The 24,599-nt window shown below is 39.2% G+C and overlaps 1 protein-coding gene across 1 annotated transcript; it reads right to left on the bottom strand.

Moving 5' to 3' along the window:
- Positions 1–19,526: 19,526 nt before the first annotated feature.
- On the bottom strand, positions 19,527–20,579 carry LOC111989305 (uncharacterized). The gene has a single exon (XM_024021091.2). The coding sequence runs from the start codon at positions 20,577–20,579 to the stop codon at positions 19,527–19,529; it is 1,053 nt and encodes a 350-aa protein (XP_023876859.2).
- Positions 20,580–24,599: the final 4,020 nt, after the last annotated feature.

The following is a 24,599-nucleotide window of genomic DNA, read 5'->3' as shown; positions in this document are numbered from 1 at the left end:
GCCAGAAGGCTTATTGTGAGTGGAGACGAAATAATACTATCATAGAGAGAACCACATGAGGAAGGTCAAGAAAAGCTAGCCGGACAAGATCTTGTATGATGAATTGCCTATTCTTTTATCCCCAAAAATATATATATATATGAAAATCAACTTTGCCCTGCAATTTTGATTGAAGAATGAAGACACTTCTATGTTGAAGTCAAAAATTGCGGATCACTTTAGTTTTTTGGCAGTACATAGTCTATGAATAGAGAAAACAACATAGACACGTTGGTTTAATCTAGAGGCAATGACGACAAGATAAAGAGATCTAGGGGTGGGTGGTTGACGTTAGAGGACCCCATCATGATAATCTGATCGGTTCATTGCTGAATTGCTCGATTGGGTCACGGTGGTTCAATCGATTCATGGGTGGCTCCTTGGTGCTCCTTCGTTTGTGTTCAAGCTCTCCTCTCTTCTCTTTCTCTCTCTTTGGTTCTGAGGCTGTAAATGAAATGTAGGAAAATAGAAGTGTAGTTCATTTTACACCAAAACCTATTATATTTTACAATCAAAGGGAAAATGATTTCAGGTTGATTGGGTTTTTCAGTCCATCAAAACACTCATAAGGCTGTAAAATACTTTCAGTCAAACCAAATGTAGCCTAAATCAACTAGCTGCTTTTATGAGGTTATTGGAAATGACGTTTATGTTCAATTTATTGGAATGCATGTATGAAACTCTAATTTTTTTCAAATAATTTATAGTTAATCTTTCTTTGCTGATACATCTATGAGAAAACATGTCAAGGATTTTGTCTTATTTAATTTTGGACATATTTTTCATCCAAAATTATTTGGAGGAAAATTCCTTCCACATTATTATATGATGACAACACAAATTGATATTCATGTGTATAGTTAATCACATGACTCATTTAAAAACTACATGATTTTTTTAAATTACTTGAGTCATCAAAAAATTACACATTGATAGTCATTGAAACGCCACGAATAAATTGAAGGAAATTTCTCCAATCCAATTTGAAGAAAAAAATTTATCATTTAATTTTCTTATTTTGAAATATCTGTTCTTCCCAAATGCCAAAAACAGCAAATAATAACATGAGAGCGGATGTTGTAAGCCTTTAAATGGCAGAGCTGCATATCCCTTGAGACGAACAAAATTGGAGAATATATGACAGAGAAATAAATATGATGCCAGACTTTGCATAAAGTATTATGTACAGAGTTTTATCAGAATTTTCTTTCTCTTATTCCTTTTTTATTAAATACTTTGAAATGATCAATGATATTGTAGTTTAGTGAAAATCTACTTTACTTTATTATAGAATTTAGGTTATTTTATCGCTTCAATGAATTCAAGAGAAAAAAATCTTGAAAAGGAAGGATAAATGAAGGTCTATTAAAATTTATGTTCCTTTGAATATATGAGGTTTTTCATAATACACCGTCAAGTCAATGGGTTTTTTTTCTTCTTTGTACACATAATTTAATCATGCATCTTTTTTCTTTTTCTTTTCTTTTTTTTCCTTTTTTTTTATATGGATAATCATACATCTATTAGTTATCAACAAAAGATTTTATCAATTGAACTAACTAAAATTTACTATCCATGTTTCCCTCCCCCCCTCTGTAAGAGGTCCCTTACATTTATATAGTTTTCTTTTTTACTATCTTGATCATCTACTTGTCTTCATCTAAACGTTCACTTGAGTATACATCCCATCAGATATCTTCGTCGGTTCTCCATGAGTGGCGGTAGTTGAGATTGTACTGTTCAGAAGTCTTCTCTACATTAATGCGGTCAGAAAAGTTGCTGTAGGTGCATTTAATGCGGTGGTAGCAGCTTTTCTTTTAGATATTTCTCCGTTCTTATCATCTCCATACATGCCTAAAGTTTATCCTTATCATTGGAATCGCTAGGAAGATCACTGGAACCTCCCAGGTATTTGCTTGACTGAGACTCTTTATATTCGAGGAGAATACACTCTTTGAACTACTGATGCTCTCTTCGGACTATATTCCTTGATCATTTCCAGGTAGATCTCTCCCACATGGAATCCTTCTCAATTATTTTCTTCTCTTCGGACACACCGTAATCTTCAAATAGGGCCCTAGGCCCAATACATAACATTGGGCTTTTACCCCCACAATAGCCCCTCAAAATTTTAATTTTTCCCTCGCATTCGAGGAGAAAAAATAGGATTTTGATTTGTCACGAAATAAAAGCTTAAAACACAAAAATACCTAAGTTTACACGTGTGTGGGCATAGATTTAGGTGCTTTATCATTGCTGCTGACGTTTTAGTATTTATGAAGCGCTATTAATTACTCCAGGCAGCGTTCTGTCTCTTGCATCCAACAGTGCACCATCGATCTAACGGATGATGTTTTTTCTCAAGATTTGGGCAGGATGACTCCTATCCATTCGTTTGCCCCTATATAAAGCCTCAGAGGAGGTTATTTCTCCTTTACTTCGCAAATTCTCAGATTCTCTAGTGAACTCGAGCATTCAAATCTACCAAGTTCTTCAAATCATCAACTTTATTTCTTCCAAGAATCCGTAAGAATCTCCCTACGGATTTAAAGATCATTCTCCAATTTAGTTCGTGTAAGTTCCCCTTTCTTCAAACCTTTCATCTTCTCTTCGGCCAGCTTCCTCCGCCTTCGAATATTCACTCCCCAGTCACCGCGTTTAGTATTTCTTCTTTTTTATTTAATTGAGATGGGTAGATTTAAGTATATGGTGGATATCCCGCCTAGATGGAGAAATTTAGGGCAACATATCATATACCTCAAGATGTAGGTTTGAGATACTGTCCCCCAGAAGGACTACTAACAGATCGAAGGGTGGGTGAAGTTATAATCCCCATGATCGCCTTCCCAGAAGGGAGAATGACTATCCCTATGGGTCCCATTACCAGATATTATCTCTGAAACCGTAGGCTTAGTCCCGATCAGTGTGCGCCTAACATCTTTAGAATCTTAGGAGCAGTTGATGATTTGAACCGTCATCTAGGCTTGGAACTCACCTGGCTTGACGTGGTACATATGTACGAGTGTCACAGCCAGAAGGGAGCGGGATACTATCTTAAATCCTGATCCGACATTGTTAGGCTCGTCTCCTGCCTTCCTAAATCTAACAAAGGGATGAAAGACGACTATCTGATCGTCTCGAGCGCGTGGCATAACGGTCTTCATTGCCCAACCCAACTAAGAGAGCCAGGTGGGACATCCTAGATTTAGGTTTCCTAACAATAGATTTAGGATCTTTGTTTTTTTTTTTTTTTTTTTTTAAAAATTTTTCTTCTCTCAATATTTTTAAGTTTCTGACTATACTTAATTCTGTTATGGTGTAACAGATAAAGAACACGTTGCTCCTCAGCTTAGCCTCACAAACGTCGCCACGCTTAATTACTTACTAAGATTAGAAATTTTTGTAAGTGAAGACGGGTAGTTCCGGGCCGTTCCTCTTATCCTTGGTTTTACGCCAAAATCAAGCGATTTTCAGCCGATTGGCAACGCTATAAGGTAAGGAGATTATCGGATAAACCAAATAGACGTTGCTTGGCCCAATTTTCTAGCGCTGTTTGATCTTGCGCCTGTGCCACACCCAAATCCATAGGGTATACCACTACTCATCCAGCCAGTTGAACAAATCCCTCTAGAACCAGAGACAGTAGGTGAAAGAGTTGCTTCCTCGACTTCTTCACTTGATAAGCAAATTGATGAGTTTAAATTTGAAGGAGAGGCTTCGGGAGGGGTTCAAGTGGTACAAGTTTCGGACGCCGAGGAGGAAGTTAACAGGCAGTCTAGTGTTTGCCCTCCTATTTTAAGAACTGCTCTTTCAGACGATTCCTCAGAAGAAGAGGAAATGGCAAGCTTAAAGGACCTAATGAAGGCTAGGAATAAAGGGCCTGGGATTAAAGGAACTGGCTCGTCTCGACCAGCCGTTAATCTTCCTCCCCCACCTCCTCAGGTCCCTTCAGATCTCAGCCTACAGCCATTGCCAGATCCGAAGAAGAAAAAGCCCTTCATAGATACTGAAGAAAGGGAAGTGATACCTCCAAAAGGAACCAAGCAACAGAAAGTGGTCAAAGACCAACGGAGCAAAAGGGCTTCATCTATTGACAGTTGAGATGACTCTCTTGTTGCTGAGGTGTGCCGAGGACCGCGCACCTGGTCCCTTAAGTTGGAACTAGATGGTGCTCCCATCCCTTGGGAAACCTCCCTCAGAAATTATCAAGGGGGGAAGACATGTCTAATTGCTGAGACCCTGGAGCAACCACTTCTCCTTCTAAAGGACATGGAGTCTTACAGGCGCTTTAGCCAATATGAACTCTTCTTATCCCTTAAAAGGGATTTAGCCATGGTAAGTGAATTGATCCACTTCTTCAATTAAGATGCTGATATTTTTTATTAGTTCCTTTTCTTTGCTTTATATTGAAATTTTTCATTCTGCTATGTAGATTACCCAGCAAGTTTTTGTGGCCGAGGAGTGGAACAAAAAGGCCTATACTGAAGCCCAAGCGGAGGCCCATTCTCGGTCTGAGGCAGAAAAATCATTGGGTAGCCTAAAGGAGGACTATTCTCAGTTGTCCGAGCAGTTAAAAGAAATGACCAGACAGAGGAATAGTCTTGATGCAGGTCTTAAAAATGCCGAGAAGTAGGCCGAAAAGCAACGCCAGCAGTTGAACATAACCGAAATTAATCTGGAGATGGAGAGAGAGCTGGTGAAAGGTCTTCGAGCTGAGCTTCAACAGGCCAAGGAAGTTGCCCGATTGGCCAAGGAAGCTACCCAATTGGCCAAGGAGGCAGTTGAGGCTGAAAAGCAGGTTGCATACAAGCCTGGAGTGAGGAGACCCAAAGCAGACTCACAGAGGAATTCTCCACACTCTGTAGAGATTATTACAACATAACTTGGGGTAAAGCCCTAGATGCTGCTGGAGTCTCTGCAGATTCTGATTTGAGACAACTTGGGAGTATTTACTACAATCCTGAGATTCGTGAACTCCCAAGCTCTGACTCCTCTCCCCCCAAGCAACTCTCGAAAGCCTTGGAGCAGCCCTTGGTCGGCCAAATCCCTCTTGCCCTTCCTGAAGTTCCAATAGTGTCTGGTCAGCCTGGTGGTCAAGGCAAGCAAATCGAGGATCCTCAAGCAAATCAAGCCCCAGGTGCTGCTGCTACTCAGTCTAGTCAGGTTGCCAACCCTTTGGCCCCTCAGATGAAGGCTTAAAAACTTAGGAATTTTTATTTCATACTTGTACTAGAAAAAAAAAAAAAAAAAAAAATTAGGGAATTGCAATGTACTTTCTTTTGATCAATGAAACTGTTTCTTTTATTTTCAGTGTCTTCATTGTACATTTTATAAAGCTTATTATTATTGCAAATAACTGACTCATCGCTACTATAACATAAGCAGACTTAACCACGATATCATACTGATGATGCAAATAACTTAAATCAATACTGAAAAAAGTAGTTTATATAAGAATTATTAATAAGCAATGAAAGCAATGAATGATATGGAAGTCTCATAGGTCTTCTCGAACATTTACAGAGAATATTACTAAGCATTGATTTTGAATTAAGTATATGACTAAAGAGGCCTATCATAAGTTAAAGTTTATTTAAATACATCCGAGAATTTCAGGTATGATTAATTTTAAGTTTAAGCATTAATAATAACTGTATGGAGGTGTTGACTAACACATATCATCTGGTCCAAGGACTTCAGGTATAATTGGATATAAGTTTGAATACTTAGGAGAATTGTAAGGAAGTGTTAACTAACCCAAATCATCTAGTCCAGGAACTTCAGACATGATTGGATTTAAGTTTAAACATAGGAGAATTGTAAACGAGTGCTAACTAACCCAAATCATCTGGTCTGAGGACTTCAGATATGATTGGATTTAAGTTTAAACACTTAGGAGAATTGTAAACGAGTGTTAACTAACCCAAATCATCTGGTCCGAGGATTTCAGGTATGATTGGATTTAAGTTCAAACACTTATCCAAAAACTTTATATAATAAATTGGCATATTGATTAAAGAAAAAATTCGATTAATAATAGTACCTTTTAAGGTTATTTACATTCTAGGGGCGCGGTATTGCATGACTATCTAAATCTTCCAAGAAATACGCCCCAATGCCAGCCCCTGAAGTAATACGATATGGCCATTCCCAATTGGGTCCTAACTTTCTCCAAGCTGGGTTCTTTGTAGTGCCCACAACTTTCCTGAATACCAAATCACCAGGTTCTAGAAGTCTTAGCTTAACGTTGGCATCATAGCCCTACCTAAACTTTTATTGGTAATGTGCTAATCAAACCATTGCATTTTCTCTTTTTTCCTCAATCAGATCCAAACTTTTCTCTAGCTGTTCATTATTACTAGTCGGATTAAATGAACTAGTTCTTAACGTTAGGAACCTTGTCTTTAGATGTATGACAGCTTTAGCCCCATAGGTCATTGAAAAGGGGGTCTCTCCAGTAGACCTACGCAACGTAGTCCTGTATGTCTAGAGTACGTGTGGCAATTCTTCCACCCATTTACTCTTCGTGTCATCTAGCCTCTTCTTTAATCCATTTACTATGACCTTGTTAACAGCTTCTGCTTACTCATTCCCCTAGGGATAAGCTGGGGTAGAGTATCTGTTTGTGATTCCCAATTCGCCATAGTAACTCCTGAATGCTTTGTTATCAAACTGTAGGTCATTATCTGAGATGAGGGTATGAGGAATCCCAAACCAAGTGACAATATTTTTTTAGACAAATTTCTTTATATCTACGTCTCTAATGTTGGCTAGAGGCTCAACTTCAACCCATTTGGTGAAATAATCTGTGCCAACCAGAAAATACTTCTTGTTTCCTGCAACCTTAGGGAATGGACCCACGATATCTAAGCCCCATTGAGTGAAAGGCCATGGGCTAGACAGTGGATTAAGGGTTTCACCTAGTTGATGTATGTTTGGTGCAAACCGCTGACATTGATCGCATTTCTTAACATATTCAAGAGCCTCCTTCTGCATGTTTGGCCACCAATAACCTTGAGTAATGACTCTATGAGCCAAGGATCTACCTCCAGTATGGCTCCCACAGATTCTTTCATGCAACTCTTCGAGGAGTAATTCAGTTGCTTCAGGATGAATGCACAGCAAGTACGGCCCTGAATAGGATCGTTTATATAATTTGTAGTTCTCGGATAGCCAGAATCTAGTTACTTTCCTCTGAACTTTGTCGGCTTCCAACCTTTCTTCAGGCAATATATTCTCCTTCAAGAATTTGATTATGGGGTCCACCCAACTGGATTCAGCTCTGATTTGATGAACTCAGACTACCTCCCTCTCTATCTCTGTAGGCTTGTGCAAGTCTTTGATAAGGATAACTCTAGGCAAATTCTGTGCCGAGGAGGTAGCAAGCGTGGCCAAAGAGTCAGCATATGCATTACCATTTCTAGGGATGTGTATCAAATTAAAATATTCGAACTCTAATTGCAGACATTTAGCTCATTTCAGGTACTCTTGCATTCTTTCATCTTTTGTTCAAATTCCCCTTGCACTTGGCCAACGACTAACCTTGAGTCCGAGAACACCTCCACTGACCTTTCTCCCATTCTTTGAACCATAGTCATTCCTATCAACAGAGCTTCATACACAGCCTCATTATTTGTGGTCGTGAAGCCTAATCTTAATGACTTTTTAATAATGATCTTCTCTGGGGGTATTAGCACTAGGCCCACTCCAAATCCCTTCTGGTTTGCCGCACCGTCTACATATGCCTCCCAGGATGAGGGGCCTTTTTGAGAGATTACGCCAACTGATTTTTTATCCATGTTCTGTGCTAGTATTAATTCTTTTAACGAGGGCTCAGTAAACTCGGCTACTAAATCTGCGAGGACCTGCCCCTTTATGGAAGTACGGGGCATATACTTGATGTCAAAAGCCCCTAGAATAGTGCCCCATTTAGCTATTCTTCCTGTGTAATCTGCGCTCCTGAGTACAGTCTTAAATGGGAGTTGAGTAAGGACAACAACTGTATGGGCTTGAAAATAATGAGGCAATTTTCGGGTATCGAGTATTACTGCTAGGATGGCTTTCTCCAATGGTAGATAATGGATCTCGGCCTCATGCAATGATTTACTCACGTAGTAAACTGGCCTTTATACATCTTGGTCCACTGGTATCAACACCAAACTTACAGCATAATGAGCCACAGTAATGTAGGCAAACAAGACTTCATCTGCCTCAAGACTAGACATGATTGACAGCCGAGTTAAATAGTCTTTAAGTTATTGGAAAGCCAACGCACACTCTTCAGTCCACTCGAATCCTTTCCATTTGTTGATCAACAAGAAGAAAGGTTTACACTTATCTGTTGATCGAGATATGAATCGGTTCAGAGCAGCGGTCATTTTAGTCAATTTCTGAACTTCTTTAGGATTCCGAGGAGCTTGTAAATTGTTGATGGCCTTTATCTGATCGGGGTTAACTTCAATTCCCTTGTGAGTCACCATGTACCCCAAGAACTTGCCTGATCCCACACCAAATGAGCATTTGGAAGCGTTTAAATGCAGCTTGTACTTTCTTAGAACTTCAAAAATGTTTTCAAGGTCCTTTACATGTTCAGAAACGATCTTGCTTTTCACCACCATGTCATCTATGTAAATCTCGATATTTCTATCCAGCTGTGGCTTAAACATCCTCATCATCATTCTTTGGTAGGTAGATCCTACGTTTTTCAAACCAAATGACATCACTTTGTAGTGGTAGTTCCCAATAGGGGTGACAAAAGCAGTCTTCTCCTGATCATCCGGGGCTAATGGTATTTGGTGGTAACCTTGGAAAGCATCCAGGAAACTCATCTGAGGATGACCGACAATGACATCTACTAACTGATCAATTTTTGGCATAGGGAATGGATCCTTAGGACAAGCCTTATTTAAGTTAGTGAAATCTATGCATACTCGCCATTTCCCATTCTTCTTCTTTATCACCACAGTATTCGCTAGCCACTCAGGATAAAAAACTTCTTTAATAGCTCCAGCTTGTTTGAGCTTTATTACTTCCTCTCGCACTGCGTCAGCATGCTCATTGGATGGGCGCCGAGGAGACTGTCTTTTAGGGGTGACCATGAAATTGACTTTCAGATGGTGACATGTGAATTCTGGATCCACCCCCGGGGTTTCGTAAGCATTCCATGCAAATACATCAATGTTTCTTTTAAGGAACTCTATTAGCTCTTCCTTTTCCTGATGAGGTAACTGAGATCCAACTTAAAAGAACTTTTCTGGGTTGTCTCCAATAGCAACTTTTATCAAATCTTCGCACCTGGTGCCTTCGGCTGAATCTTCAATAGATGATGCCCGAGGTTTTAATTGCTATAACTCCCTTTCGGCCTGGGCCGAGGACTCAATTTCGGGCTTATGCTGGATGGCAGCCACCAAGCATTGTCTGGCCATGGATTGATCTCCCCAGATTTCACCAACTTGTCCATCAGATAGATATTTAACCTTCTGATGTAGAGTAGAGGAGACAGCCCCTAGCGTATGAAGCCAAGGTTTAGCCACAATTGCAGTATAGGGCGAATACGCATCTATGACAATGAAATCCACCTCTACTATTTCCATACCAGTTTGCACGGGTAGTCGTATTTGGCCCTTTGGGATAACAACTCTCCCTTCAAAACTCACTAGGGGAGAACTGTATGGCTTTAGGTCGTCATGTTTTAAATTCAGCCCTTTGTATAGGTCAGGGTACATTATTTCGGCTGTGCTGCCCTGGTCCACCATTACTCTCTTCACATCATATTCCACAATTCTGAGGGTAATTACCAAAGTATCGTCGTGAGGTTGGATGGTTCCCACTTTATCTTCATCCGAGAATCCAAGAATTGGTGGAATACCCATTTTAGGTCTCTTCGGATCATGATTATCATATGTGGGTAACCAGGCTATTGACAATACATTAGATGGCCAAGATCTTGTTCTTCCTGGTGTGGCGAAGATGACATTGATAGTTCCCAAAGGGTGTCTTAAAGAGTTATCCCTTTGGGATTCCGAGCTCGCCTGACCTCCTCAACTGCTAGAGTGATGTAAGAGTTGTTTCAATTTACCCTCGCGAACAAGTTGGTCCAAATGATCCCACAAGCTCCTGCAATCCTCTGTGGTATGCCCATGGTCTTGATAGTATTGACAATAGAGATTATGATTGCGCCTTTCTGGGTTTTCCACCATCTTATTCGGCCACTTGAAGAACGGTTCATTCTTAATCTTTTCTAAAACCTGATGTACTGGCTCTTTGAATATAGCGTTGACTACTTGAAGATTCACTAATCCTGACTGCCTAGCAAAATCCCTACGTGGTTTATTATTACTGTATCTATCCGATCTGAAATCCCTCCTCTCTTGGGGGATAACCTTGTCCTTTCCTTTCCCTTGTTGCTGATCTTCTTCAACTCTCTTATACTTATCAATCCTATCCATCAGCTAACGCACACTGGTGACTGGTTTTCCAGTCAGAGACTTCCTTAAACCATGGTCGGCCGGTAGGCCGAGCTTGAATGTATTAACGGCCACTTCATCAAAATCACCTTCCATCTCGTTGAACATCTCCCAGTATTTATCAAAATACGCTTTCAAGGGATCACCTTCTTGCATGCTCAAGGATAGCAGTGAAGCTAAGGGCCAAGTGATCCTTCGACAAGTGACAAAACGGGAACCAAATGCTTGAGTAAGTTCTTTAAAGGAACTAATGGAATCTACTTTCAGGCTGTCAAACCATCTCATCGCAACTGGTCTCAGACTGGAGGGGAAAACTTTGCACATCAACACTTCGTCCTTGGAGTAAACAGCCATCCTTTGGTTGAAATGGCTCACGTGTTCTATTGGGTCTGTTTTACCATTATAGATAGTGAACGTTGGTTAATGAAAACGACGGGGGAGTTTTGCTTCTTCAATCCTACGTGTAAAAGGCAACCTAGAGATTTGATTCAAAGCCTTGCTTATAGCATCGTTCCCTACGCCTCCACGTGATAGGCTTCGAGGTTGCCTCTTACGATAATATTCTTCTTCATAGGAAAAGGATTCATTTACTGGTGTTCGAGAGCTCCGTTTATAAGTGACGTCTGGTTCGTTGCTAGAATTATCATCAGAGTATGAAGAGGATCGTTTCCTCTTTGCATGGCGCAATTCCCTCTTTAGCTGGTCAATCTCTAGTTGCATGTTTTTGTCCTTCTTTGAATGAAACACGTGACTTCCCCCCCGTGGATGGCTTTGGTCAGTATGTGTAGTATGTATACTGCCTTCACGATCATGGCTTTGCTCTAAGTTGAGAAAATGATGACGTGTTGGGATGCCCTAGATTCTGCTGGTTGCTGCCGTGGTTCTGCCATCGTTGCTTCCACTCTTGCTCAAGCTCTTCCCACAGACGGTGCCAATTGTAGGGTCTCAGTTTGTAGCCCAAGCCTAAAAGATTTGGATTATGAGCCCAATGAGCACAAAACAATAAATTTGTAGAGAGTGTGTGAAAGAGCTGAGCTGGTTGTGAATTAAACAACGTTCAATTAAGGTTCAACGGATTAATCAGCGTAAGAACAACTTGAAACATAAATAAATTGATGTCTGAAGAGACAAACTTTTGTATATATCACTCTTAGAGCTACAGTGAACCTTTCTTCTCTCTTTTTTTCGTCCCCCCTCTGTAAGAGGTCCCTTACATTTATATAGTTTTCTTTTTTACTATCTTGATCGTCCACTTGTCTTCATCTAAACGTTCATTTGAGTATACGTCCCATCAGATATCTTCGTCGATTCTCCATGAGTGGCAGTAGTTGAGATTGCACTGTTCAGAGATCTTCTCCATATTAATACGGCTAGAAAAGTTGCTGCAGTGCATTTAATGTAGTGGTAGCAGCTTTTCTTTTAGATATTTCTCCGTTCTTATCATCTCCATACATGCCTGAAGATTATCCTTATCATTGGAATTGCTAGGAAGATCACTGAAACCTCCCAGGTATTTGCTTGACTGAGACTCTTTATATCCGAGGAGAATACACTCTTCAGACTACTGATGCTCTCTTCGGACTATATTCCTTGATCATTTCCAGGTATATCTCTTCCACATGGAATCTTTCTCAATCATTTTCTTCTCTTCGGATACACCGTAATCTTCAAATAGGGCCCTAGGCCCAATGCATAACGTTGGGCTTTTACCCCCAAATATATAATAACAATCTTTTGACTTTTTTCCTTAAAAAAGAAAAATATTACCACATCAACTTTTGAAAGTTCATGTTTTATCACATTATCATTAATATAATATATTTCTTAATTTTATTTTTAGAGTTATAAAAGTGCTAAAATATATAGTTTAAACTATAATCGGAACTCATTGTCTTTTTGGATCAAACAATCTAACACCAAATGAATTTTGATTAATTATGTTTGATCTTCTTTAAACAAATTATAATTAAATTAAGTAAGTTCTTTTGTATAACCAAATGATTTTTTATTTATTAATACTCATGAATGTTTACATATATAAACATTTTCTGTTGAACTTTTCCATGCATTGCATGGGTTAGCAACTCATATTTGGTTTTTAGAACTCAAATAGAAAGCTAAACAAATTGTGATTAAATTATGGTTGATATTTTATAAACAAATTCTAATTAAATTGGGTAAGTTATTGTTTTAATCTCTAATTTGAATTTTTATTTTTTTTAATAATTATTAATTATATGTATATGAAATGTAAATATCTCTTGTTAAATTTCTAATGCAATGCAAAGGGTAACAACTAGTTAATATTATATATTCAAACACTTATTATGAAATATTTATTATGATCTTAAAACACTTATTATGAAAGGTCCAGTTCTCACAATGGAAACGGATAACCAGCACTAAAAGTTAAAACCATCTTCATCATTTGGATTTGAACATCATTGACAATTGCCCACTAACCAAATGTAAGAGAGGTGCAGTGTCATTAAACAAGGGTGGTTAATTTTTTTCTTTGTCAAAGTTTCTTTATTGGGAAAAACAACCAAAAATGAAAAAAAGAAAAAGAAAAAAAAAAAGATTTATAAAGATTTGATTTCAATTGATGGAGAAGCACCACCAGCTGCCTAACATGCACAGTAGGGCCGAGAGTACACTGGCTCGTGAGTTGTGAGTTGTGACCCAATTTCAGAGACCAGACAATGGTCCCTCATACTTTTTTTTCTCACACCCACTTAGCCCAAAATGCTACTTTACCATGGGACCCCATGGGCTCAATGCACCTGTCAGATCCTGTGATCTGATTCGAGCTATCTGGGCTCTACAGACTAAAAACTAAAGGCAAAAGGTATAAAGTAACAGTGTTCCTAATAGTAAAGTCGAGAAAAAAAGTTGCATTATGATTAGTTTTACTTTTTTTCTGCAATCAAATCGACCAGTCTTTTCTTTGGCAAATCTAATAGATTGGTTCTAGTTCTACCCAAGAGAGTACCAGATGATGTGAAATTTGAGCCCTGATTAGGGCCTTTCAGCTTTAATGTATATGGCCCAAATCACCAAATGTCCACCTCTACGCAAAAAAGAGTTGAACAATCCCAAAGCACCTAAAGATTGTTTGCTTTTGTTACAAGGTTACCTTTAAACCCGGCCCATGGAACAAGTTTGTTCCTCATTTACCTCACTATTTCTGGAATTTTTGAGTGCCCAAAACTGTTTACCACTAATGGTGGCTCCAGGAAATTTTTTAGGGAATAATTAAAAAGCTTGAATTACACAAAATATAATAAAAGAGATCCAGAATATATCAACATTGCAAAAAAAGAAATGCAATTAAATGAAGTTTTACAATTATTTTTTCTAATGATTCATATTTTAAAATTGTTGCACGATAGTTTTATTATCAAAACTATCAATTACATTGTTTTCAATGTGCACAACTAAGTAATCATTCATCTATTTATCTTCCATTCAATTTTGCAATTCATCCTTTATATATTTCATTGCCAAAAAACTTATTTTCAATGTAGCAGTCGCGATAAAAATACTTTAATTTATTATTAAATAGTTTTAGTCTTTACTCTTTATAATTCTTTTACTTGACCATTCAACTGTAGTAGTCGCGATAAGAATGCTCTAATTTTTTTTTTGTTCATAGCATTACTCAATTAAGAATTTTTGTTGTTAGGTTTTTTTTCCTTTTACTTAAAAATGTTAAGATAAAAGTTGGTGTTGAATAAGTTTGTTGTTGGGCTTCCTTTAAGATGTTTAAATTTTTATTTTAGGGTGGTCAAAAGACTCAAAATATATATATATATATATTATTATTATTATTATTATTAATTTTTTTTCCCTGGCCATGGGATTGAATGTGGCACTGCCACTGTTCATGACTAGATTCTTTTTTTTTTTGGTAAAGAGACGATTCATTAAAAACTCAAAAAGGGAGAATACAATCATGACAGGTCCGATTAACATACAAGCCGTCCGTATCTTCCTGGAGAAAAAGCAAAATGTCCACAGGTGGACTCAAATGATTAAGAAAATCTATGTCCTGCTCTACTCCCATTTTGGCCAACATGTCTGCACAACGATTGGCTTGACGGTAGCAATGCTTGACCTGAATTTGCTGGAAACAAGACACCAAATGCCTACAATCATCCATAATAGGAGATATAATTCTATGATCATAGTTGTGGTTACTTAGGACATCAACCACAGCTTTAGCATCCAGCTCTACAACAATGCATGGAATATTTAAAGAAAGGCACAAGCTCAGACCATCCCTCAAGCCCCAAAGTTCAGCTGCAAAGCTGGTAGTAGACCCTATATGCCTAGTGAAACCCGCTACCCAGTTCCCATATTCATCTCTAACAACACCACCACAACCAGCTTGACCTACACTACCCAAAACCGACCCATCAGTGTTTAATTTCTTCCAACCCACTGCTGGCTTCTCCCATCTAATGCTCCTTGTCACTACACGGGTTAGGTTCCTAGGTGAAGCAACATAACACAGAAATTCCACAGCTTGGTTAACAATATCATTGGCAAGACTAGGGCTTTGTCTTTTCCTTCTGAAAATAAACATGTTTCTACTCTTCCATATGTTCCACACCGCTATAGGAAATATAATATTCCAAGGAGAATTACCTTTCAAACAGATATTCCTATCCTTACTATAGATCTTGATCAAATCTTGTACATTGCTTGTCCAAAACACACGGTCAGTCCTCTGAATTCCCAGCTGCCTCCATACTTCTTTAACCTTGTGGCAGTCCCTAAGAGCATGTAATATTGATTCTGAAGTCCCTTGACACATTGGGCATGATTCCTCCTCAACCACACCTCTTTTCACAAGGCAAGCCTTAACCCCTATGCTTCCATGAGCACACATCCACAAGAAAGTCTTGATGCGGGGCAGCGTGTTTACCTTCCAAATCCACCCAAAGTCACGCACAACCATATCAGTTTCCCTTCCCATGGCAATGGAGTATGCACTCCTTAAATCAAAGATGCCTCTCGGGTTGCCCTTCCAAGAGAGTCTCTCCCTTCCTCTACTAGTAAAAGATGTAGGAATGGCTTGAATCAAAGATTTTAAATCCAAAGGCAACTCAAAATGAATTTTGCTCCAATCCCACCCCGTATCTGTTAGCACATCTTTAACTTTCAAGTGGTTTGCATCTTGGGTTAGAGGCCCTTGAATCAAGTTTCGGAGAGGACCTTTGCTAACCCAATTTCCCCTCCAAAAGCTAACATTACTATCTCTACTAATCATCATCAAACTACCCTTATTAAAGGTCTCCCTACCTCTTTTTATGGCTGTCCAGACCTGGGAACATGGCAATCTGTCCGGATTACTAGCATTAAGCCTTCTACTATTGTGATATTTTTGCCAAAGGACTTGAGCCCACTGAGCTTCGCTTTCTATGTGCAGCCGCCAATTAAGCTTGGCAAGGAGGGCTGTATTTCTCCCTTTTGCTGCCTGTAACCCAAGCCCTCCTTCCTCCTTTCTTCTAGTAACTTTTTGCCATCCCACCCAATGCATCTTTTTGGCGGTCTCTATGGTTCCCCAAAGGAAGTTTCTATTAACTCGATCAATCCCATCCAATATTCTTCCAGGGAGCTTAGCACACTGCATAACATAGGATGGAATTGCTGCAGAGGAGGCTTGAATAAGAATGGCCCGGCCAGCAAAGGAGAGCATATTCGCCTTCCATCCTGCGAGTTTTTGTTTAACCCTATCCAACACAAAATTGTAATCATGGGAGAAGGATCTCGCATGCTGAATAGGTAACCCAAGGTACTTACCAAGTGAAGGAGTGGAAGCAAAACCAAGGATATCACTTAATGATTCCCTAGTATCCCTATCCACATTGGGGGAAAAATAGACTCTCGACTTTGCCTCACTAATAGATTGCCCAGATATGCTACAAAACTCATCCAAAACATCTCTAATGGTAGAGCAATTGGTGCCATCAGCCCTTGCAAACAAGACCAAATCATCCGCAAAAAACAAATGCGAAAAAGTCAGCCCACTGCTAGACGCCTTAACGGGCTGCCACAACTTAGCCTCGCATTTTCCCACAATAAGTTGACCCAAGTACTCCATACAAAGAATAAACAAATAGGGAGAAAGAGGGTCTCCTTGTCTTATCCCTCTAGATGGGTATATCGGCTCCAAGGCTTCACCATTAAACAAAATGGATGTAGAGACGGTGGATATGCAGCTCATAATTATATCAATCAAATCAGTCGGCAAGTTTGCCCTAATGAGCACTTCCCTAATGAAACTCCACTCAAGCTTGTCATAAGCCTTCTCAAGATCAATCTTCAAGGCCATATATCCTACTTTCCCTTTTTTCTTACTCAAGGTGTGAATAATTTCTTGCACTATGATTGCATTATCAACTCCTTTCCTACCGGGAACAAAAGCTGCTTGAAGAGGGGAAATAAGCTTATCCAAGTGAGGCCTTAATCGACCAACAATGATCTTAGTAATGATTTTGTACACGGTATTGCAAAGACTAATTGGCCTATAATTAGCAATCGTTTCCGGCCCTTGGATTTTTGGAATGAGTGCAATGTGGGTTTTGTTAAGATATTCCAGAACTTTTCTCTCCAAAAACACCTTATTCACAACATTAACTACCGAGCTACCCACAATCAACCAAAACCTATGGAAAAACCCGGCATGCAGCCCATCCGGGCCCGGAGCTTTGAAAGCTTTCAAGGACCACAACGCTGCTTTAATTTCATCCTCCGAAGCAGCCCCCCCAATGCTAAGTTTCTCCTCTTCAGAAAGACTAACCTGCCATTGGGAAATAGTAGGGGCAGCTTGGGTAACACATGAAAAAGAGGAGGTATAAATATCCGCAAACCCATTCCTAATGTACTCCTTGATAGCCCTTTCCTCATAAATCCACTCACCAACTGAATCTTTGATCGCCAGAATTTGATTCCGCTTCCTCCTTACCAAGGTAGAGACATGGTAAAAATTTGTGTTTCTATCACCTTGCACCAACCAATTAACTCGAGACTTTAAGGCCCATATCTCCTCCTCTTGGTTAAGCACTACCTCCAGCTCTTTAAGCAACTCATTTTCAAGATTTATGAGAAAGGTTGAAGGCCTATTAGCTAGAGCTCGTTGAATGCCATTCAGCCTAGCCATGATATTCTTCTTCCTAATAAAAACATTCCCGAAGTGCATCCTGTTCCACCTTATACCCTCATCAGTGAACTTATTAATGGCATCTCCAAGAATTTCATATTGACTCCAAGACCGAGACACAATGGAAGGAAAAGAAGGATCAGACAACCAGCATGTTTGGAACTTAAAAGGTCTATTTCTCCCCTCACCACCTCCTGGTTTCATCTCCAGTAAAACTGGACAGTGGTCTGAATGGCACCTTGTAAGATGCACCACTTTGGCTTCCGGATATAACAGACACCAGCTAGGATTCACAAAGAATCTATCAATCCTTTCTTGAATTAGGCCATGAAGGTCCCTTCTATTAGTCCAGGTAAACCGGGGTCCAGAAAAACCTAAGTCTATCATACTACACTTATCCAGACATTCTTTGAACAATAGCGATCTATTGACACTCACTGCTCTACCCCCAAACTTATCCTCACCTATAAGCGGTTCATTAAAATCCCCAGCAACCACCCAGGGCATGTTATGAAGATCAGAAACTTTTGCTAGGTTATTCCACAGGATATTTCTTTCAGCAGTCCTAGGACTAGCATACACAACAGTAAACATCCAGCTAGAGTTTGAATTTCGTACCTTGACTATTGCATGGATCTCCTGCTCAGTACTAGCCATTGGTGTGACCTCCACTCTATCTGAATTCCAGAGCAACCATAAACCACCGGCATAACCAATAGTCTCCGTGTGATAAGCTCCATCAAACGGCATTCTATTAGTGATCTGCTTTGCCCTTTCGCCCCCAATACGAGTTTCCATTACAACCATTATAGCTGGATTATGGTTATGGACCAACGCACTAACATGCTTCAGAAAAGAGGGCTTCGAAGCACCCCTACAATTCCACACTATTATATTCATAAGGAATGTGGAGATTAAGACAGAAGCACTTATCAGCAGATGGTAGCGGCATCGCCTTCACCCTCCAAATCCATCCGCTCCATCTCAACATATCCCTCACCTGTCCCTCTCCCGACGACAAGATCAGGCTGCACTGACACTACCCCAACTCCCTCTCCTGTGACGCCCCATGCGCACCGAGCACACCCATCAAAAGGAGCGCCGGAATGAACTACACAGTGAGTTTGCTTCTCCAGCGACTCCATGGGGTTTTCGCCATAACCCACATCGGTGCTAACTCGCCCACCTTTGTGCTCAACTCCACCAAAAGAAGTCTCCACTTCCATTGTTTCTGAATCTCCCCGTTGACCCAACTCACTACACGGATTGGGTAAGCCAGCTCTAGCAACAACACTAGTATTTCCACGAAAAGCAAACCCCACCTCATCTTCTTGATCTGTTGTGAATTGAACCTGCGAGGACGAACCTGCGTCTTGACCACCATGGTTGCTAACGATCTCATGAGGTATGATCGCAGCTTGATGAAAGTCAGAGCTGGATTCTCCAACGGCGCTCTCCATTTTAGATTGGGAAGCCCTTAGCCGTGCAATGACTTTCTTGTCCTTAACTGAAGACCTGTAACTCGGTTTGGGCTTGCTAAAGTCCCCCACAGACCGGTCATTTGCATGGCCCATCTCTAATAATAAAGAAACACTTCCCAACCTGTCCTGTGTCCGCCGATTGGGCTTATTAACAATACATTGAATAGCACTTTCTAATGCAGGCCCATCCAACTTACGTTTAGCCTCTCTTACCGTGTCACTAATGGACTCAGTCTAGCGTGGAGCAAAGCTTGTCCTCAAAACCGGTTCGCTCCTCTTTTGCCGCTGCAGAATTTGGCCGTTACCTTGATCCATAGAAACCCCACCACTTCTCTGATTTTTTGTCCCATTCTTCTTTCGCATAACCACTACCTATGGCCCGTACCTCCCATCTGTACCATCCTTATGCTCATTAGCCATCACACTCTCGGTGGGCCCCTGAACATCTTTGTCAATATCCGCAACACGTTCGTTGCATGAACCTAGCTCCCGCTCCCCTTCTGCCACCGTCTCCGCCTTCTTTGGTGGCAAATCTTGCCGGACAACTTGAGGGCAGAATTCCTGCGTGTGCCCCATCCTCCCACATGCAAAGCATAACTTATGTATTTCTTCATAGCATATAGTTTGCTCAAACTTACCGATCAGTATAGCCGTAGCTAGAGGTTTATTTACATCAATTTGAACACAGAGTCTAGCAAACCTTCCTCTCGTTCCAGAGGCTGTATGAGTATCCACTCTTAAGACATTACCTATCGTCTTACCGATTTGGTGGAGCGCTTCAGCATGATAATATTCAATCGGCAATGCGTTCAGTCTTATCCAGACAGCAATGGACGAAACATTTGCCGTCGCCGGATGGAAGTTTGGTTCCCATGGCCTAATGGACAAGAAATGCTCACCGATAAACCACGGACCCCTCTTTAATACTGATTCGAAGTCTTCTCTCAAGTAGAATCGTGTGAGAAAAAAACCGTGACTTAAATCCACGCAGTCCAATCTACCCGTTGGTTTCCACATAGACAATAGCCTATTATGGAGATAGTTAAACCCAACAGACCGGCCATAAACCTTCACAATGAGGGCCTTAGCCCACGGTGTGCGAATCCGTTGTTTAAGGTCCTTGGAAAATCTCACTGCTAGAAGACCTTCACGGAGATCTTCTACTTCACCATCTGACTCCACATCATCTTCCATTAGATCTCCAAAACTAAAAGCCTGCGTGAAAGCTCCTGGTATCTCGCCTACCAACTTGTCTTTGAATGAAGCTGTATGGTTCCAGGGACTGAGACCTTGGCTTGGCGTCGATGGTATGGACTCTTGGCCTTCTAGGAAGCCCGCATGGCTGACGTTTTTAACTTTCTTATTGCTACGTGCTAGTTCCTCTTGTTCCTCTCTAGAGAGGGAGAGAGAGCGTTCAGCGTCCATGGAGAGGAATTTTTTTTTCCTATCTCACTCCTTGTAAAAAGTTCTTTGTTCAATGTTTAGTTCAACATGCCATTACTAGATTCACTTCTTACTGAATCATGCGGTTTTACTGGTACAACTTTATATAAATTTATGATAGAGTGATATGTAACGAAAAAGAGAGAAGGGCATAAGAGTTTACACAGTTTAACTTTATAGTCTACATCAACAATAAAAGAGCATAAAAAACTGCATTTTCTCATTCACTTTTCTATAGCGATAAAATTCAATAAGAACTTGGTGTAAAAATCCATGTTTACACCCTTCAATAATATTGCATCACATGTTTCTCAAAAAAAAAAATATTGCATCACATCATATTTTTACAAATAATTGCATATAAATGATTAAGTCATTATGCACGCAATTACTCTTTCTTTCAGAAAATTAAAAATACCAAACTAAGCTCCTTGTAGGACCTATCCACCTTGGGAAGCCTAGTACCCAGCAAGCCAAGAAGCCGCCAGATCGCCATACCAACTCTCCACCATCCGTCATGTCTCACCGTCCTTTGCACAAACTACTACAACAAACTCGGACTGTTGTGGAGAAGTCATTCACGTCGATTGTAGATCTATGCAACTGAAGAAGTTTGCTAAGAAGAAGTTCAACTAGGTTGAAGCTGAGTTAGGATTAGTAGATTCTATCATTGTAGGTAGGTATTTGGGATTTGGTATGATTCTTTATACTTGTAATACCAATATTATTAGTTGATTCTCATTTGTAACCTTGAAAATGAGTTCTAAGACACTTTTAGGTTATATTAACTCGCATGAAAAATCATTGGATTTCAATTAACTGTATATTTTTAGAATAATTAATTAAATATTCAAAAACAACCATTATCGATTAAAATTATCTCATACACTCCTATACATTCTTGTCTTTAAAGTTTAAACTTAAACCAATGGGATATTGACACAAAGTTGATTAAAATTAACTATTTTTAGAATTGATTATAATTAATCATTCTCAATCACATGTATTTAACCATAATTCCAAGAATGTCTCTGGTCTATGAAAACTTGATGTGGTTTGATTTTTTAATCTAGTAATTCGGTATTTGTACTAAAAGTGTCATTTTGATTGTTAGGGGTTTTGAAAATGTTTGAAAAATATGAATCAAAACCTAATTGCAAAATGAGGTGGCCTCAGCACATGCACCAATCTTCTAAGGGAAGCAACATTATAAGTGTGTGGATTTGGCAACCATTTGTCTAGCTAAACCTTCTGCCGTTGTCCATTTTCTTACTTTACCCAAAGTAGTTTTCCTTTTCCACACACCTATACTATACAATGCAAGGGAATGGGCCACGATGTACAGGAGCTCTCTTACAAGTCTTATGTTTCATAAACAGCAGAATTATATATATGAAACTCTCACTTTTCCCTTTTCCTTTCTAACCTGGTCTGTAGTGCTATTTGATTCCCAGCAAGCTAGAGAGCCAATCGGCCTAATGCCTTTTCTTTCTTTCGGGGTAAAAGAGGCTTTTCATTCAAAACTAAGAAGTCAGAACAGAAGCAGAGATTACAGACTGTTATATCAGTTTTGCAAAGTGTGATCGAACTTTGTCGTTGGATTTTAGTTGTGTCATTTATTTTTAAAATATATTCAGTTTTGTGTGTTTCACAAAGAGTACTTTCTTTATTAAAACGAACATTCACTACTAGTGGGGCACTACTTACGATTAGACATGGCAAAACGGGTCAGAATTTTTTGACCCGACCCGACCCGAAAAATACCCGACCCGAACCCGATTTTTTGACCCGAAGCAAAAACGGGTTGACCCGTGACCCGACCCGTGTTTTTTTTCGGGTCAACCCGACCCGACCCGCGACCCGACCCGAACCTGAACCATTTTTAAAAAAAAAATTTTTGGTAAAAAAAAGTAAAACTAAGACAATATTGGTTTAATTGTTTATTGTGAACTTTAAGGAAACAATTGATACATTTATATAACTATATGCAAATTAATTGAAAGATTAATGGTTGAACATTCTGTAATTAGTGAATATTTTTAGATATCAAATAGTAAAGTACATGTCAAGATAATCTGGTTACAGTAGAGTTAAAAACATAGATTTAAAATTGTAGACATGTAAAAATATTCACAAGTGTGAAAATAGTGAAGCTAAAGTATCAAATTAGTATAAATTATGAATACTTAGACCTATTTTTTAATAATTTATGTCCAAAATAAACAGCTTTTCAAAATAAATTATGATATATTCTAGAGTGTGTGTTGCTTAACAATAATATGATATTCATAAAAGAGACCATGTATAAATAAGTAAGCAATCAAATTTTAAAGTATATCTTAAATTGAAATAGAGTGTCAACCACAACTGATAATAGATTATAAAATTAATTTTCAAGATTGTAAATTTCTTATATATTTTTATTCTTTATCAAATGAGTTATCCAATAAGTCATTTGTAATTTTGTTTTATATTTGAAATGTTGATATTGTGCAGAAATAAAACTTGTGTATTTGTTTTACTTATCTTTGTGTTATTTTGTTTTAGATAGTAATGTTAGGATTTGTATAATTTTAAAATTGTTGAATAAGTATTAATAAGTTTAATTGAGTTCATTCTTGATATAAGTGGTGAATTCAAAATAATGCATTTTACATTAAGTAATTTGTTGTATAACTTTCCAAATGACAGATACATGTTGTTTCTATATAAAAATTATATATAAAAAAATTCATGTGAAAAATACGGGTCAACCCGACCCGACCCGCAACCCGATTGACCCGAACCCGATTTTGACCCGCTTAAAGTGACCCGTTTTTGACCCGTGACCCGTTTGACCCGTAACCCGATTGACCCGACCCAAACCCGACCCGACCTGCCCGTTTTGCCATGTCTACTTACGATTCAAATTTTATTCACGCAATATGTAGCCTGTACACTATCAACAAATAGAAAGATATGTAGCCCAAAGGGGCAATTGTATTTGCGAGTCAAAAAAGTATTGACAAGCGCATATCTTATATAAGTGCTCAATGGAAAATGTACTTATGCCTTTGATTGTTTTGTCTATAGAGTTTTCTAGAAAATGACTCATTTTTCAAAAAGTATTTTTTATAAAATTATCTCATTTTCTAATGGTAGCAACCTTAAATGAGTTGAAAAATAATTTTATAACTTCCTTTATTTATCTTGTTGTGAAATAGAGTTGTTTTTCAAAAATATTTAGTAGAAAACAATCTCTAAAAATAAGTCATGCTTTTTTTGTTGACTAAATTCATGTTTCTAATAAAGCAAAAAGATTATTGTAGGGTCTGTTTTTGTAACCCAAGCCTAAAGGATATGGGTTAAAGGCCCAACGAACCCAGAACAATGAATTTGTAGAGAGTGGGTGAAAGAGCTGGACTGGTTATGAAGCACAGAACAGTTGACTATGTTACGTGCAGTGATGATAACATGAACATGAACTAAAGCTTGAACAACTCCATGAATGAATGTCCGAAGAGATGTTTTATTAAGTGAGTTGTGATTACAGCGTTCAGAGCTACAGTAAAGCTTTTCTCTCCCTCTTTCTCTCTCTTTTCCGTCCTCCATTATCAGGTACCCTTCTTCTTTATATAGCATCCCTTCCTATCATCTCTATCGTCCACCTGTTTTTCATCCGCGCATCTACTCAAGTGCATGTCACATCATGTGTCTACTTTAGTTCTTTGTGAGTGGCGGTAGCTGAGGTTGCACTGTTCAGGGGTCTTCTCCACATAAATGTGGCCAGAAAAGCTGTTGCAACGCATTAAATGCAGTGGTAGCAGCTTTTCTTTTAGATATTTTTCTCTAGTTCTGATCATCTCTAGATCCACTCAGAACTTATCATTATCATTGAGATTGTTAGGAAGGTTATTCGGGTCTTCCTCACGTTTGTTTGACCAAGGCTATTTGTGGCCGAGGAGTAGGAGGTCCTCGGACCAGCAGTGACCTCTTCGGACAGCATTCCTCCTTTACTTCTGG

This window comes from Quercus suber, unplaced genomic scaffold, assembly GCF_002906115.3.
Source record: "Quercus suber isolate HL8 unplaced genomic scaffold, Cork oak 2.0 scaffold_509, whole genome shotgun sequence".
In the NCBI taxonomy this organism is placed as follows: Eukaryota; Viridiplantae; Streptophyta; class Magnoliopsida; order Fagales; family Fagaceae; genus Quercus; species Quercus suber.
This window is presented reverse-complemented; position numbering and strand designations above follow the sequence as displayed.

Bases quoted from the DNA above. Each gene is read 5' to 3' on its own strand.
- LOC111989305 (XM_024021091.2), bottom strand. From the start codon at position 20,579: ATGGACGCTGAACGCTCTCTCTCCCTCTCTAGAGAGGAACAAGAGGAA.